The 15776-nt window shown below is 46.2% G+C and overlaps 2 protein-coding genes across 2 annotated transcripts in view; one reads left to right on the top strand and one right to left on the bottom strand.

The window, feature by feature from the left end:
- LOC106810790 (vacuolar protein-sorting-associated protein 36-like) overlaps positions 1-6882 on the bottom strand; it is a 12614-nt gene extending 5732 nt beyond the window's left edge. Inside the window, exons 1-6 of the mRNA XM_014814239.1 lie at positions 6671-6882; positions 1628-1696; positions 941-1011; positions 665-779; positions 429-518; positions 133-249 (exon numbers count right to left, since the gene is read on the bottom strand). Of these exons, the coding sequence (XP_014669725.1) occupies positions 133-249; positions 429-518; positions 665-779; positions 941-1011; positions 1628-1696; positions 6671-6844 (636 nt within the window). The 5' untranslated portion in view covers positions 6845-6882. The remainder of the gene's footprint in view (positions 1-132; positions 250-428; positions 519-664; positions 780-940; positions 1012-1627; positions 1697-6670) is intronic.
- Positions 6883-7341: 459 nt separating this feature from the next.
- The window catches only part of LOC106810784, a 29327-nt gene continuing 20892 nt past the window's right edge, over positions 7342-15776 (top strand). Inside the window, exons 1-2 of the mRNA XM_014814230.1 lie at positions 7342-7361; positions 7558-7595. Coding sequence (XP_014669716.1) covers positions 7342-7361; positions 7558-7595 — 58 coding nt within the window. The remainder of the gene's footprint in view (positions 7362-7557; positions 7596-15776) is intronic.

Here is a 15776-nt window from a genome sequence, read left to right as displayed (position 1 = left end):
GTAGAGTAAGTAGTAACGTAACTTACTTACGTAGTATTATATACTTATATATATATATATATATATATATATATATATATATATATATATAATATGTGGTTTTGCTTACTGATATATATCCTAACCATATACCTTGCCAATAAGATTACTGAGGTCTTCAAAGGCCACAGAGATGTTCTGTTGGGTTTGCTCATGCTTTGCCTGCATTTTCCTTTCTATGCCAACAATGCCACTCCGGAAATGTCGCACCTGTAGATGTTAAAAAGATACATGCATTAAAGAAGAATTATGATCATTGGCTTTACAGACTACATTATATCATCGGCTAATCCACACTTTGTTTTAGTTAATTTTACTAGGTTATGTCTTACATGCATTTATAACTCGACACAAGACCACTAGAGCAAAAAGATGATTATCTGTAATACCTGTCCAGCAGAAGCTTTTCCTGCAATGACCGGAGGAGTGTTTTTCTCCCAGGGTTTCTTCGCAAGAACATCATTGAATGATCTGTAAAACTACATTGACACTACGAATGCAAGTACTCTTAGACATCTAGAATATAATCTGTGCTCTACTATGGCTATGCTATAGACAACACATCAAAACTGTCACATCAGTTATTGCATATATCTCGTAATTAAATTATCTTATATGATCCTACCTGTGTTTCCCCAGCATCTCTGAAGGACAGCCTAATATAGTTAGAGCTGCTGGTCATAGTTGGTCCTGCAGCCTTTGATGAAGGTGGTGGGCCCATATGTACCACAATCTTTGAGCTGGATCAATCAAAAATGATATTAGAAGGAGTGAATAATAGCGATATATACTATAATATAGATATAATATTCACTCATGATATTAGTTACAATAAAAATGTTTTAATTAAAATTACCCATATTAATGATATTTACTCTAATTCACTAGTTTAGTATTTTACCTTTTTGCAAATCCAGATGGATGTTCTTCTAGAAATACCACTATTGACAGATCTAATGATAGGATACATGTCTAAAAATAAAAGAATTCACATTTAAAAAACAAACACAGCAGACGAAAGTTGCTATACTTACCCTATGATGAGCAGATACTGAAAAAACGACTTTCAATGATACAACTATTGAATAAAGATAAATTCACTTAAAGAAGTATGCATGTGCTGCTATAATAACAGCTGATCTGCAAACATTTAGCATACACAAGCCATCGTGGTATCAGCACTGCATTTGGCAATCACAAAAACCAGCAGCCACAATTAACATACCAATGGAAAGCTGTCAATCAGTTAATATCAATCAGTCACGTTCTGACAGCGCACTTGCGATAACACGTTTTCTTAATAAATAATGGCTTCTCGTGTTAGCAAATGAAAACGGATTTAAATGTTCAGGTTGCATTCCACAATAACCTACAGCTCACAATGGGTCTTTCGTGGTATCACGTGCAAGATGAGTATGCCACACCGTTTACAGTAATTATGCTATGAAATTGATAATGGAGAAGACCTGGTAGTGAGAGCTAGGGTTGTCATGGTGTCACTCCTTGACACCAACTATTGTCTTCCCATAACCTCACTTCTTCGTCATAGTACCTTGGACTCTGAAAAATATTCTTTCACGCCACATACCTGATCTGAAGAATCTCTCCAAATAAGCCTATGTGTCGTTAATGCCAAAATTCCACGGTCAAAGGAGGTCTGAAATACACGCAAAAAACTGACTGAAAACTGCTTAATAGCTAAATAGCTATTAAGGTCGAGTTTCCACAGAATCATGATTCATATTCACTTGCTACTTGGCTAGAAATGCTTGAAAACCTTTATTATAATTCCTTCCCTAACATCTGATATTCATTTTATGATCCCAATTGAATTACACCCCAACTTCAATTGCCTTACCTTCACTGCATCCACAAATACAATTATTTCACGGTGTTGAAAGAAACACAGAGTTTTATTAAATGAGAAAATCAATGTTACCCACATTCAGTCATTTAACTGAGGATGGTGGACTCCACAAAATGGAGGCGGGTGGTTGTGTATTTTTGCTGTGATTGTGTGAAATGAAGCGAGCCCGTGTGAATTTTGCACTCACGCTTTCCCACCTGCTCTATATTTTTGTTGTTTGTGCACAGTGTCAGCGGAGTTCGTGCGGAGTACTTGCAATTGCATGGGTGTTGCGGAAGTTAATTTCAACCGCATTTACAGAAAGTTATTACTAAAAATAGGAACGAGAGTAGAGAAACATTAAGACTGACTTTGTTAGTAAATGCATTTCGCGTTCATTTACTGCCATATTTTTTAGGCAGTGGATATTTAACCGTATACGGTATACGGCAGAGTATCCACTTTCACTATTTTACTGTACACCACATTTGATTGGCTAGTATATTTATGACATCATCAACATTACGTTTGAATCCCATAAGGTTTAGCTATCTAGAAAACTTAGGTTCAAATCCCATTTATTTCTACACAATGACATTTGTAGCACCGTTTGATCATAGAAGCTATTTTCCGTGAATCACGTTTCCAATACGAAACCTTTTGAACACATTCATAATACATAATAATAATATACTAACATCAGTGTGGTCCACGAGGGATTTTAACATGTAAGGCCGACAGGTTTGAGTTTTGAGCCGACAGGTTTGGATTTCAGGCCGACAGGTTTGAAATATCAAAGCAAGAAACAACACAAACAAAGCAAAATGCAATTGTACTGCAATGTCGAACGGGACGACGTACGCGTAGTCACAGCTAGCGCGCGCTTGTAGCATACACTATTACAGTCAATTACACTGTTTTACTCTGTGCATGGGCTCCCACTTGTCGGGCAGTCGAGTCATACAGTGCGTCTTCTGAGCTGCTTGCTCTGAGTCATGCGTGCGTGCCTGTGTTCGTGCGTGCACGCCTGTGGGTGTGCGTATGTGTATGTGGGCGTGCCTACTTAGACCCATATGATTATAGAACGGTAATCCATAGAAAATCGTAAAGAAATTCACACATTTATTTTTGCATGCCGGCACACTCATGTGTCATTCCCGATTGTAGATTTTTCCTCAATTTCAGGAAATAATTTTGCTGTCGCTCTCTCATAGTCCAGCAATGCCAATTCCCACTACATTTCAGTAGTGATTAGCACCACGCGACTGAAACAATCGTGCGCCCCCCCCCCCCACTTCAATCAATGCCGCCCCCAGCCAGCAGGCACGTACTAGTATTGTCAATCGGTTGTAATTTCGTAATCGATCATCGGTTGAACCCAAGTAACCGATGATCGGTTACAATCGGTTACTCAGTCAGGGTGTTGAATGCCTGCATGTGCGTAACGTCGTGTGCATGTACGTGTGTGCATGTATGTGCTTGTTTAGCCCTGTTTACTGTTTGTTTTGCACTGTTTACTACTGTGTGTATAATTCATGTATGTTATTAAAGGATAACTTGTATAGTAGCGATGATATCTCTGATTCTCATCACTTTTCCAAGTTTTCTTGTTCAAGTTTTACATTCATTTCGATTTTTTTTTTTTTTTCGATGAAATCGATTATGGATTTTGATAACCAAGTGCTTGGTTCGAGCCACTGTTCAACCGATGATCGAGTATAATCGATGATCGTGACATCACTAAGCGCTTGGTTCGAGCCACTGTTCAACCGATGATCGAGTATAATCGATGATCGTGACATCACTAGCACGTACGCAGCGTCGATGTGTATAGCCACAGACAGGCCGCTTTTTTTGGCGGCCTTTGAAAATAGAAAATATATAAATGTGAGAATGTCGTGCGATAGCGCCCTTGCTCAAAGGATGTTAGGAATATAACACAACTAGAAATTTTTTAGTTGTCTAATCGGGCAACTAGCCAAACGAATAATTTGTCCGGCAAACTTTCACTTGTCCTGAGCCCCATATCAATATAGTTTCACCATAGTAAATTTATTTGCATTTTTCGCACATTGCTTTATAACATTTTACTTGTTACATTCACACTAGTATACAAATTGAACAATGAAAAATGACTCATCACTCAATGACTCGACTCAACCCAAATTATTTTGAAATATAGGTAATAAATTTTGTGCAAAAATGCTCCAAAATAAGGCTCAGATTGCACCAGAGAGCATCTAAAACCACAGGCACTTTGAGCGTTTCAATAAAATATAATGCTAAATAAATACGAAATCTATTTACTACCAAAGTCTTAATCAGTTAAAGGGAGAGTTTACTCTAGGTTCTAGGGTTATTTTCAGCTAATTTAGGTTATAATTACGCTACATAAAAATTTTCATGGTTCAATCACTTTTTTATTTTTCACAAGAAATATTTTTTTTAAATGTTATAAAACTAACGACTCGAGTTTGATTGCAGGTGAACGATCTGATAAGTTGCGCAAAACCACTTTCCAGCCAAGGGCTACAGACCGAGGGTGTTTCTTATTTATTCATTTAAAAGCAAAAGCATTGTAATATCTTATAAAAGACATATAGTTTCAGTTATAATATGGATAAATTTGCCCTAAAATGAATATTGTTCGGTTAAATAGCATTTAGGTATAAATATAATTGCACTTTTGTGATTAGCCCATCGGTCTGCAACGTGCAAAATAAATTGTCAAATACGCAACTTTTTCGGGGTGGCAGCACGGTCGCGGGTGTCATGGCACCGTTCAAATTTCGTAGCGTTGATGTGTAATTAATTATAACAATTAAATTAGGTATCTGGTAACAAATACGTGTGGGTATAGACGATTTGTTATACAGTAAGTACAGTTGTATGCAGTAAAATCCTAGAGGCTACTGTCCCTTTAATGTTTTTCTACTCTCTTTCACCTATTATTGCCGACAATTTCCTCTAAATGCCGTCCAAATGCTCATCTACAAAACACTGTCACACGCTGGCCGCCGCACGCTATAGCTGCTCAGCTGCACACTGACACATAAATATATAGTGTCTATATATTTATGTGTCAGTGTGCAGCAGCTAGCGTGCGGTGTACTTGTGTGTTGCATATGAGCATTTGACCGGCATTTACAGGTGATTATAGGCGAAATAGAGTAGAGAAACATTAAAGCCGCACTATGCGCATTCAAACGCTAATTTCTCCAGTACTAGACTAGCAAATACTTCGTGTCATGCATAATTACACTACCTTATGACAAAATAAACTTGAGTTCCTCCCATTTCACTGCGCGTTGTCTTATAAAAGGCATTTTAAAATACCTCCAATGTTGTTCAAATTCTCCGATGTTGTTGACACTTTCGCGTTGCTCTGCCAAGCAACCATGGCACGGTGCTGCGCCAGCTGCGGTACAGCGGTATGGGTGTAGCAAAGATAAAAACATGTGACGTCACCTAACCGATTCTTGGCGAAATTGTATGGCAAACAATTTAGCGTTGGCGCCAGATTACCAGATTTCGCACCTCTTTCTTGTGGGTTTTAAGCAAACGCGCACTGAAATGGGAGGAATTAGAGTTTATTTTGCCATAAGGTAGTGTGATCATGCATGACACGAAGTATTTGCTAGTCTAGTACTGGAGAAATTAGCGTTTGGATGCGCAGAGCGCGGCTTTAAGACTTTGGTATTAAATACATTTCGTGTTTATTTGCCTTTTTATTTTGGCAGTGGCTACGGGTACGGTAGCCGTTTCTTAATGTCTCGAGGCTACGGGTACGGGAGTCCATTCGCTTTCATACTTAACGAGACAAAGATGGCGGCGGTGGCGCCAGATTTCAAAATAACGCCTTGGGAAATAAAATCACGATTTGAGAGTTTAGATGAGCTAGAACCCTAACCCTAACCCTAAACCTTAGCCTAACCATAACCCTAAACCTAACCCTAATCCTAACCCTAACGCCAAAAAGGGGCTTCAACGACCGACGGCTACCGTACCCGTAGCCACTGCGTTTTATTTTTTTATTGAGACGTTCCAAGTGCCTGTGTCTAATACCCCTGAGCTTCCACTTCCAGGACCCCGGCCGCAAGTGACTTCGCGCTTTGCTCTCGTAATGTGTGCCTCGCGCACATAATTTAAACTAATAGTAATAATAATTAAGTAATTAACTAATATTAATAATAATATCTCAAGTACTCCTCGATAGTTCCCAGTTTTACATGTTTGAATATTAGGTTGTGGACCACCTTGCTAACATACATAAATATACTACCCAATCAGAAGTACTGTACGGTAAAATAGCGGAAGTGGATAACGTACTCTGTCGTATACCGTACGGTTAAATATCCACTGCGTTTTTTTTATCGCTGTGGCTATATGCCCGGCAGCCGGGCACGGTCTTCGATTTCCTAAATGCCCGGCAGTTCCTAACACTAACCCTAACTCTGACCCTAATCCTGACCCTAATTCTAACCCTAACCCTAATCCTGACCCTAACCCTAATCATAACCCTAAGCCTTGTTTACTTGAGATAACGCTAAAAATTAAAAACTGCCGGGCATTTAGGAAATCGAAGACCGTGCCCGGCAGCCGTCAGATATATGCCGACTGCCGGGCATATAGCCACTCTGTTTTTTTATTGAAACGTTCCTGTGCCTAGGCTTAATCACTGTCAAATCAGTGTCCGATGATCAAATCAAAATATCCAGTGGTTCCGGCAACAATTTGAAGCAAATGTTATTTGTACATATTTATGATATAAATATAGACCCCTACCCTGTCTTCTCCTTCGTATATTCTCACACCTGACTGTTGACAAAGTGCATTTTCTCCTAAGCCAAGCGAACCATCACACCAGATAAACCTGTCCATGTTATTGTTGAACCAGAAGGATCGCCACACTCTACTCAGCCCACGCCCTACGATCATGTATAGATCTCGCGGCGACATCTAACAACGCGATAATATTCTCAAACCGTCCAAGTGATAATTTCGAATTCACTTTTCGCGTTAAAGCACAACGTCATGATACAGCGCGGTCCGGTTCAGCTTACACTACATATCACGTTGAATAGTTTACTTAGATCACACTCGCATCTCTATAATATATACTCGATATATAGAGTGATATTATAACGATCCAAGTGGGGTCGTAGAGACCTGTAGTGCAAGACCGAAAACATACCGCTCTGTATCATACAGGTTAGCGATCCTTATGCACTCGTAGGTTTACGTTCTCAAAAGGCGACACGCTTACGTGGCGAGCACTATTACTCTTGTATTTCTAGACTGGTACCCGTCCCTACCTTTTACGCCATCGAGTAATGCGACGGGTCGGAGCGGAGTTACAGTCTATCGCAGCCTCTCGTTCAGCGCAGACAAATTTGAGCAGAATTTGAGCTAGACATTGAGCTGAAATATTTTCCTTTTCGAATCGATTGTTCGCGATGACTACTTCTCCGTCAGAGTTCGACACTCTGTTACAAGAGAGAAAAAGAATTTTTGATAAGCAGAAGTTCCTGGCCGAATAAAAGGACACGAGAATGATGATTTTTTACGGCATCGTACGAATCGACTCTTGACACAGACAAGTAGAAACTCTAGGATGGCATCTTTAGAGGAATTTCTTCGCATATCTCACGTCATTCGTCCTGGTAATCGAGCACAAACGTAATAGCGGAAACAAACCGCTACGTGGACTCACGGTAGGGATAAATAACAATTCGTGTGGCTCACTAAGAGCTTCGTTTATAAACTCCTATAGTTCCTATATTTTTTATAGGAGTTGCCTATATTTGGGGGAAGAAAATTCCTATAAATCCCTATATTTGACTGCCCTCCAAACCATTCATTAGGCATTTAGCCTACTTTAGGCTCTAGACCCCTCAGTACGACTACTACTACTACTAGGCCCTCCCATTCATATATATAGGCCCGCGTACAGTTGCCGCTAGGGCGGTATACATCAGCCATTACGACCTATGCTCGGCGACCAAGTTTACTCCAGCCAGTTCAGCGGCAACTAGTGTATTTGCCGCACGTGGAGGGTGTGGGCGTGTTGTGTTGGTTGTGGGACAAAAAACATTGTTTGTTCAAGCTAACAAATTAATAATAGTAATTTGTTTCATTTTGCAGTTGAAAAAACTATATTACTATCTTTTTGACTCGCTTAATTTGCTTCCACTTGACCAACAACGGTTTTGGTTCCACAAACCAACCAATGCCGTCCTACACCCTCCACGGTGCGCGAAATACGATAGTTCCCGACTGACTGGCGCTGCTGGCCTGCCCGGCAGCGCCGCAAAAATGGCCGGCATTTGAAGTTCGCAATCGAATGCTTCGTTCACAAGAAATTACGCGCAAGCTATACCATTGCCGAACGGATAGGTAGGGAGCGTTAATTTTAGCGTAGCTCCGCGTTATCAACTTAAGACATATTCACTTCGGATAAGAGGCATAATGCCTACCACAGCAGGGTCTCCCCAGGATGAAATTCAAACAGGGGGGAGGGGAGGGGTAGAGGGGGGGGAAGGGGGGAAGGCGGGCGGGAACTAGGCGGCGTCCGGGGGCGTGTATTTTTTACGTACGACGATTATTTAAAGGCCCATAATAGGGCATCCGACTTATGCAAATTTTAACGTGCTAGAGAACTGCACCTGTTTAGTTAATAAGTACATTACCTTAGAGCCAAACGCCGTATAGGTTGTCCAATATCACAGCTGGCTTACTAAGAAATGTCTAATTGAATCCCAGTCACGAAGTCAGTTGACTGACCTTGTTACCAGTTTTCAAACCGCCATAATTCGAGACCGGCGTCGTGATACAGATTTATAGTCCACCTCGGACATTTTCGCACGCATATGCAAAAACGCACGCGACGCCATTGATTTTTCGCGCGGTCAGGTCCGTACGCAATGTAGCGATAGTACAGTACCGTAACTGTATATAGGTAACAGATAGCTCGGATCTGTACATGAACGTGGAAATCCACGCTAGTGAATCACAGAGGCGCTCCTCGATAATGAAGTATGGCCCGTGTTGCGGGCTAGCCAACGCCTTATGTGGAGGATACCTGGACTAACCACGGCCACAGACGGACTAAACCATGCGAAAAGCAGATCCGCACTACGGTATTACGTATTAGCGTCAAACGAATACACCTGTGTCCTTGAAATCTGAACGAACATGCTGCGCGACCTTTCATTAGCACCCACGTTAGTTACTTGTGCCCTCAAGGACGAGAATACACCAGAGATTACACTTCTACTAGCTCATTAGTGTATATAAGCCATCCCGGGACAAAACAATTCTCTGCCTAAACACCCGGAGCCAACATCTGTGACTTGCTAACGAATTCGAGGCTTGATTTGCGTTGGCAACCAATTTAGTGTTGCGCCGCAAGATTACCAGAATTTACGGATATTCAATTAGAACATCTTTTCTGAGTAATTACGCAGTGATCACTGGACCAAACTAATACCTTTGACTATAACGGTAATGCTACTTATTAATTACAGAACGCTTGCCAGTTGACTGCTAGCCATCGTCAACGTTTGTATAATCAATGGCGCCTATGTATGCCTGTTAATGGACGTAAAATCACGCCACCACACCATAACGACGGGAGTGGTTTGGGCTTCATTGTTTGGATATATAAGCATAGGCCGAGCTCGGTGTTACAGTAGTCACAGACTTCACAGGCAATTAACTGTGCATTGTCAGTTAACTTGATTACCTCTCTGCCAGTGCATGCGTCAGACCTGTCCTGCGTCTTACGTGCAATTCCTTGGGCATCGATTCCCGGCCGCTGTCAACACTTTCCTATGCTGTGCGTGGAAATTTTCCAACCGGCCTGTGCGGAGCGGTAATTTAAACGGCGGCGCAACGCATTCCAACGGCCCGCGGTGCGCGGGAGATTTCTCCAAACGCCACCCTTCCACGCCTCTCATCTTCTCCGCTCTGCTTCATCCTCAGCGGCAGCCTGGACACCCTCCCATCAGCCCTCAGGCCATGCGCGCCCAGTTTGCGCAACGTCGGGGCAGAACCCTGCACAGACGTTTTATAGCCGAGCTGCTTGGGACATCACCGTCGCCGTCCGAACTAAGGTTGCGCTTCCCGAAAGCACTCGGCTACATGCGCTGGATGCTTATAGGCCAGCCCGGCAACCGTGTATGCGGGCCTATAGTACTTAGACGCGCTACCCAAACCATGTGGACTGAGCTTATTCTTAAATTTAGCTCTAGAAACCATAGCCCTTTCGCTCCTGCGGACGGCCAGCGCAGCCGGCTATTCGTGCCTCACGAGCTCGGTTCTCTGATCATGCTCCGCCCGTCCCTGTTGTGATTTCCTCTGTCTGCGGTGGCACTTGCAACTGCTTCTCTGGTACCAATCTTGGGCACCGGCTTGTTTTTCCGCTTTGTCCTGCCGTCTGCCCCACCTGTGCTGGACCCGTGCAGCCCCCCCAACAACCCGGCCCCTCACTCTGTTGCGCTCACTTTGTCGACCCCCTCCCGGCTTCCCTGATCTGTTGTCCACCGCTCTCTCTCGCCCCCGGTTGTAAGTTTGCGCATTTTGTGTCTCTGTCGGAGTACGCTTCTCTTCCCGCCTCCCTTCCGCCGCTCCGCTACTCTGGCATGTCCTAGCTGCATCCCTGCTGCCTCCCGCTTTGCTTCTGCCGCTCCCTTCCCCGCCGTTGGTGCTCGGCCCCGTTCCTGCCGCCTTGCTCCCTCCTCTCCTTGCCTCCGGGTCCTTCGCGTTCAGTCGCCTCCTCTCCCTCCCCCGTTCCCTTGTTCCTTCCCCCGGTCGCTGTCCCTGCCCCGTCCCGCTGCCGATTTCGCCTACCTGTCCGCCGCCTTTCTCCCGCTCCCTCTGTCCTCCGTTTTGCCCCCGCCTGAGTGCTGTGGCCCTCGCTTCGTCGCTCCCTCCTTCGTTCTCCTTCCTGCTGCCTCCCCTCTCCCTGCCGTTCGCTCGCGTCGGGGCTCGTTCTTTCTCTTCCCGCCGCCCCCCTGCGCCTCCCCGCTCCTTTTCCCGTCCCTCGCCTCGCCCCCCTTTCCGTGGCCTGCCTGCTCCCACTCCCTTCTGCCCCCGCTCCCCTCATCGTTCGCTCCGCCTTTTCCCTGCGACCGTTCTGCTTCACCCCACCCCCCGCCCGCGCCAGGTGTCGCCCCCTGGCCTTCTTGGCCGGCTTCCCGCCGCGCTTCTTGCTCGCCCCCTCTCGCCTCGCCGTGGTTCGCGGTGCCGGTCCCCTGTGTTTTCTCTTTGCTCCCCCCGCCTCCCGCGGTGTCCCGGTCGCCCCGCCTGCCGGTTGCTTGGGGCCCCTAGATGCTGTCCCCCCCCTCGGACGCCTTTTGCCTTGGCCCCGTCTTTTCCCCCTTACCCTTTTCTCCGCCCCGCCGCCGTGCCCTTGCGGCGGCCCTCGCGTTTCTTTTGCCCCTCCGGTCGTGTGCTTCTGCACCCATGCCCCCGCGTCTTTGCTCCTCTGCGTCCTGCCCGCGCCTTCGCGTTTTGGACTGCGCCTGGCCTGCCGCTTTCCGCCGTGTCCCTCCCCCGTCGCTGCTTTTCGCGGCTTGCAACGCCCCCTCCTCTTTCACAGCTGCCACCGATACCCCAGATCATCGCCCCCGTCCCCCACCCCCTCTTTCCCCTTTTCCCCCCCTGTCCTTCCCCGTGTCCCTCTCCTTACTTCCTTCTGGGCTTTGGGCTGCGTCCCTCTGCTTCCCTTCGCCTGCTGCCCGTCTGCCCTCTCCTTTTGCTTTCGTGTGCCCCCCCTCTCTTTCCTTCTTCCGCTTGTGCCTCCTCTTCTACCCGGCGTTCCGGCCCTCCCCCCCGGTGCTGCGAGCGGTCCGGCGGGAGAGCGAACGGCGGTCCCGCGCCGCCCTCGTTCCGCGTCCCTGCTTGGTCCGGCCCTTCCCCCCGCGTGCTCGATTCGCCGCGGCTGGTCGTGTGTCGCCTTGGTCCTCTCTCTTGCTCCTCTGCGCGCGGGTCCCCTCTGGCTCGGCCTGGTTCGCCGGCGCCGCCCTGTTTGTCGCCGGCGCTGTGTCCCTCCGCGCCTGCCCCCCCCTCGCTTTCTCTGTCTTTCTCCGCTTTCTCTTCCTTTGCCCCCCTCCGCCCCTGTTTGCATTCTCCCCCCTCCGCGCCTTTCCCCTGTGCTCCGCGGCCCCCCTTTTTTTTGGGTTCGTCCGTCTCCCTCGCGCCGCCGGCGGCCCCCTCCAGGGGGGCGGCCGGCGCTTTCGCACACCCCGCCCTGCCCCCCCGCGGCCCGCCCTCCTGCCTCTCCGGGGGCGCCCCCCCCCGCCCCCGTCGCCCTGGCCCTCGCCTTGTCCCGGTCCAGGTCCCGCCCCGCCTTGCCGCTCTCGCTCGCGCGTTGCCCTGCCCCCGCTTTCGCGCTGCTCACGCCTCTGCCGCTCGCCGGCCGCCGGTTTCCCCGGCGCGGTCGCCTTCGCTGGTATCCGGCCGTGGCCTGCTCCCGTGTTTCCCCTTTCAGCCTGCCTGTGTGTCCTGCTCCTGTCTTGCCCCTTCACTCCCCCGCGTGCGCGCGCCGCCGCGCATCTCATCTGTGTGCCTTGGTAGTGCGTCGTTGCGCACTTTTGCGCCCCGCGCCACCCCGTTTGCGCGCTGACGGTGTGCCGTGCCCGTGTGCTTGCGGAGCGTCGCTTGCTCGTGTGTGCCTGCCGTGCCTGTGTGTGCCTGCGGGCCGCGCGCTTGCGTCGCTGCGTCCTAGCGGCCNAACTCGAATCCCGGTAGTACATAATTAACCGGAAGGGTTATATTCTGGCTTGATAGTGAGCATGCGCAGTTCGATTAATAGAATTATCCCGCTCGGCGATTAGCGAGATATTTCCGCCTGTGTGAACAACGACACAATTATCTCGGTATTTCCATCGCGATTAGCATCGCGGTTTTTCTTGTGTGTGAACACGCCTAATGTTTCATGTGCGTAGCAGCTTATGCACTACAATTTAGAACGTGTGTGTGTGTGTAAAATTAATAATCCCCCCCTCAAACTACTCTATTTGATGGCCAGAAACTACAGATTGCTTCAAATATATGTTGGCATCTCTGGTGTACATTGTCTAGCAGAGCGTGAGGCCGGATACCAGTCTGCCCTTCGCCAAAAACAATAACGTGGCTTGCTGCCAGCCGCAGTAGACACTCGATATACCGTGCGCTCGTGTATGCCCGTGGTAGAATACGAATGCTGCACGTGAACTCGGCCCACGCCCGATTTAAAGCGCGGGAAACAGCATCTATGAATTCATACGATGACACACTCTTATCTAAATAAAGTTTTCCATAACAATGGTCTGGGTCTGGGCTAGTGAAAGTTAGGTCAGGGCTAGTGGTTTTTCCTCAGTTAATACTAGCCCGATGGTCTAGTGAAATAAAAAGTGAATGTTGAACCCTGTATACTAACTTTTGAAGCCATTGCGGAAAACCATTGTTTAACGTTAAGCATGCACAACAATAACAATAAGGACAAGGACAAGAAAGGCAAATTTCTTAACAATAACCAGTATAATATTCATGTGGCATGGCTGTCTAACTGCAGTGTTGTCCAATACAACCGCTTCGGTAAATTTATAGCTTGTTGCTTGCTTGGTGATTCCTGCATGCGCCTTTTCTCTGCCTTGCTGTCTAGGGCCAATTGATAAGCGTCTATGGTCTACGTGTTTGAACGGTTTATATAACTATAACCTGGGGCTATGTACGTGTGTGTGTTGAGCTTTGTAGAGTGTTAATAACTTGTCCAATCCTAATTATATTTGTTGGATTACTACTTTGTGCATATTGCTAGTTGAATAAAATTAGCAGTTGTGGTCTTTGTATCATAAAAACATTTATGACAGTATAGTGGTACTTGCCGTAGAATTGATAGCTGGAATAGGGATAAAATTTAGGGTTTCAAAATGTAAAATAATGTTGATAATTTAATTGTTCAATAAATTTTACGTGCTGCATTTCGGTGAACTCACTTTCATGACCGTGGCAGACCGCACGGCGGTAAGGGTATTTGCTATCTTGCATTCATGACCAGGTAAGTCTTCTGAAAACAATCACACTTGTTAGTTTTCCTGTTACCAAGTGTATACCTGCAGTGCCGGATTAACAATTAAGCAGACTAAGCACGTGCTTAGGGCACCAGGGCCAAAGGGGGCACCACAAAGTTGGGAAAAGGGTGAAAAAAACGAATAAAGATTTGTACTTTCCAGGTGAACCACAAGGGCCGCCCGCCCCACACAATACAATACAATACAAAGGGGCGCCTAATGCCACCCGGCACAACCAAGCGTGCTAATTCGCCATTATCAGAATGAGTGAAAGGTACTCAAAGGACTTGTCAGCACTCATTGATGCTTCTATCCAGATTACCAGCTGAACAACACCTATTGTCTAGTCAGAGCTTCAGCAGTTCATTCAATGGTTCTTCATTGGAAGTCTTTAGAAAGCAACCGAAAAAAAACATCTTCACGTCACATGGAACTTACACCAAGCACAATTACAGTAAGACAAAATAGAGAGGGTGGCCATGTGACCTTCCAAAGCGTATGAAATTGCCTCTAAGAACTAACGTTTTCTAAACATTAAATGGGGTGGCACCGACTGCACAAACAGAGAGGTCTTTTCTGCACAACTAAACATGTAAAAGAGAGCACCGACGAGAATAGAGATTGACCTCGTAGTCAGAATGAAGTGTACAATCGCATGTACGCTCAAAAGTGCCGTCAAATACCGATCTCCGGCGAGTATCTACATTAACCAAGATTTCTGGGGATTGACCCCGACATACCCCCGCCATGTTTATCAAGCCAACCCTCCTTCGAAATCCGCAACGCCAGTAACCATAAAAAATTTTTGTACTCGAGGGCTAGAAGCAGACCTGCATATGTGATATGATGGTGCGGAAACAGGGCATCCCAAAACTAAAATGGACTGGGTCCGAAAGTGCTGAGAAAAGGAGAGGGGGGCACCAAGATAGGTCAGATGCTTAGGGCCACCAGTGAGCCTTAAGACGCCCGCGTAGAGGTAATAACCCTGTACTAGTAAAAGTCTTGAACACATTATCGGAGAGAGCGCCCCAAACACTCCTATATAACTCCTTAATATTTGAGAACTAAAAGTCCCTATAAAGCTCAGGGCGTCAAGTCCTATTTTTTCCTAATTTTGCTGGCGAATTCCTATTTTCTCGAGGCTATTAGTTCTGGACAAAATCCAATTTTTCACGAGCGTATTTTTGCAGGGCTTTTTATGTTTTTCTGAATCCAGAAATTGTATGTATAGCCGTCGTCAGAGAATGGCTGCAGGAATTTACAATTATCAGTGTACCCAAGGTTTGCAAAAATTTCCCCAGACCGGCGCCAACCCCTTACATGTTAAATTAAGTTGTAATAGTACCTTTACATATCACAGAAGTGTTTATTTCAGTGAAAGTTGTTTCATACTAGTTGATGTGGTATGTGGTAGTGCAGCAGAGGGGGGTCCAGGGTCCTGGACCTCCTTTTTACCCAAAAAACTCGGAAAACACATAAAAGCAATAAATTTCTGCTTAAAGAATCTTGGGAATTCCATCTTGGCATTCTACGATCAAGTCGAAATTTACTAGCTTCAAAAGATCTGCCTCAGAATGCAACCAATTTTTAAAATCCCTAACCCCACCCCCCGCCCACTCTCGGGAGAAGCGAGGGACCGCCACCCGACCAACGTGTCCTTAAGCCACGTAGCGCATAAGCGGAAGCGCAGTGTCAGCCAATCCTTAACTTTATAAAAAAGGGCGCCTTATTTCTATACAAGAATTAATTACCCATGCTAGTAGCGCCATTATTTCTTACCACCGACACCGCCTTGTTTTCAAAAAAGGCTTTGGATTCGCCCATGTAACATGTAA

Source organism: Priapulus caudatus, unplaced genomic scaffold (genome assembly GCF_000485595.1).
Source record: "Priapulus caudatus unplaced genomic scaffold, Priapulus_caudatus-5.0.1 Scaffold473, whole genome shotgun sequence".
Classification (NCBI taxonomy): Eukaryota; Metazoa; Priapulida; class Priapulimorpha; order Priapulimorphida; family Priapulidae; genus Priapulus; species Priapulus caudatus.
Note: the sequence above shows the minus strand (reverse complement) of the source record. Positions and strands in the feature narration are given on the sequence as shown.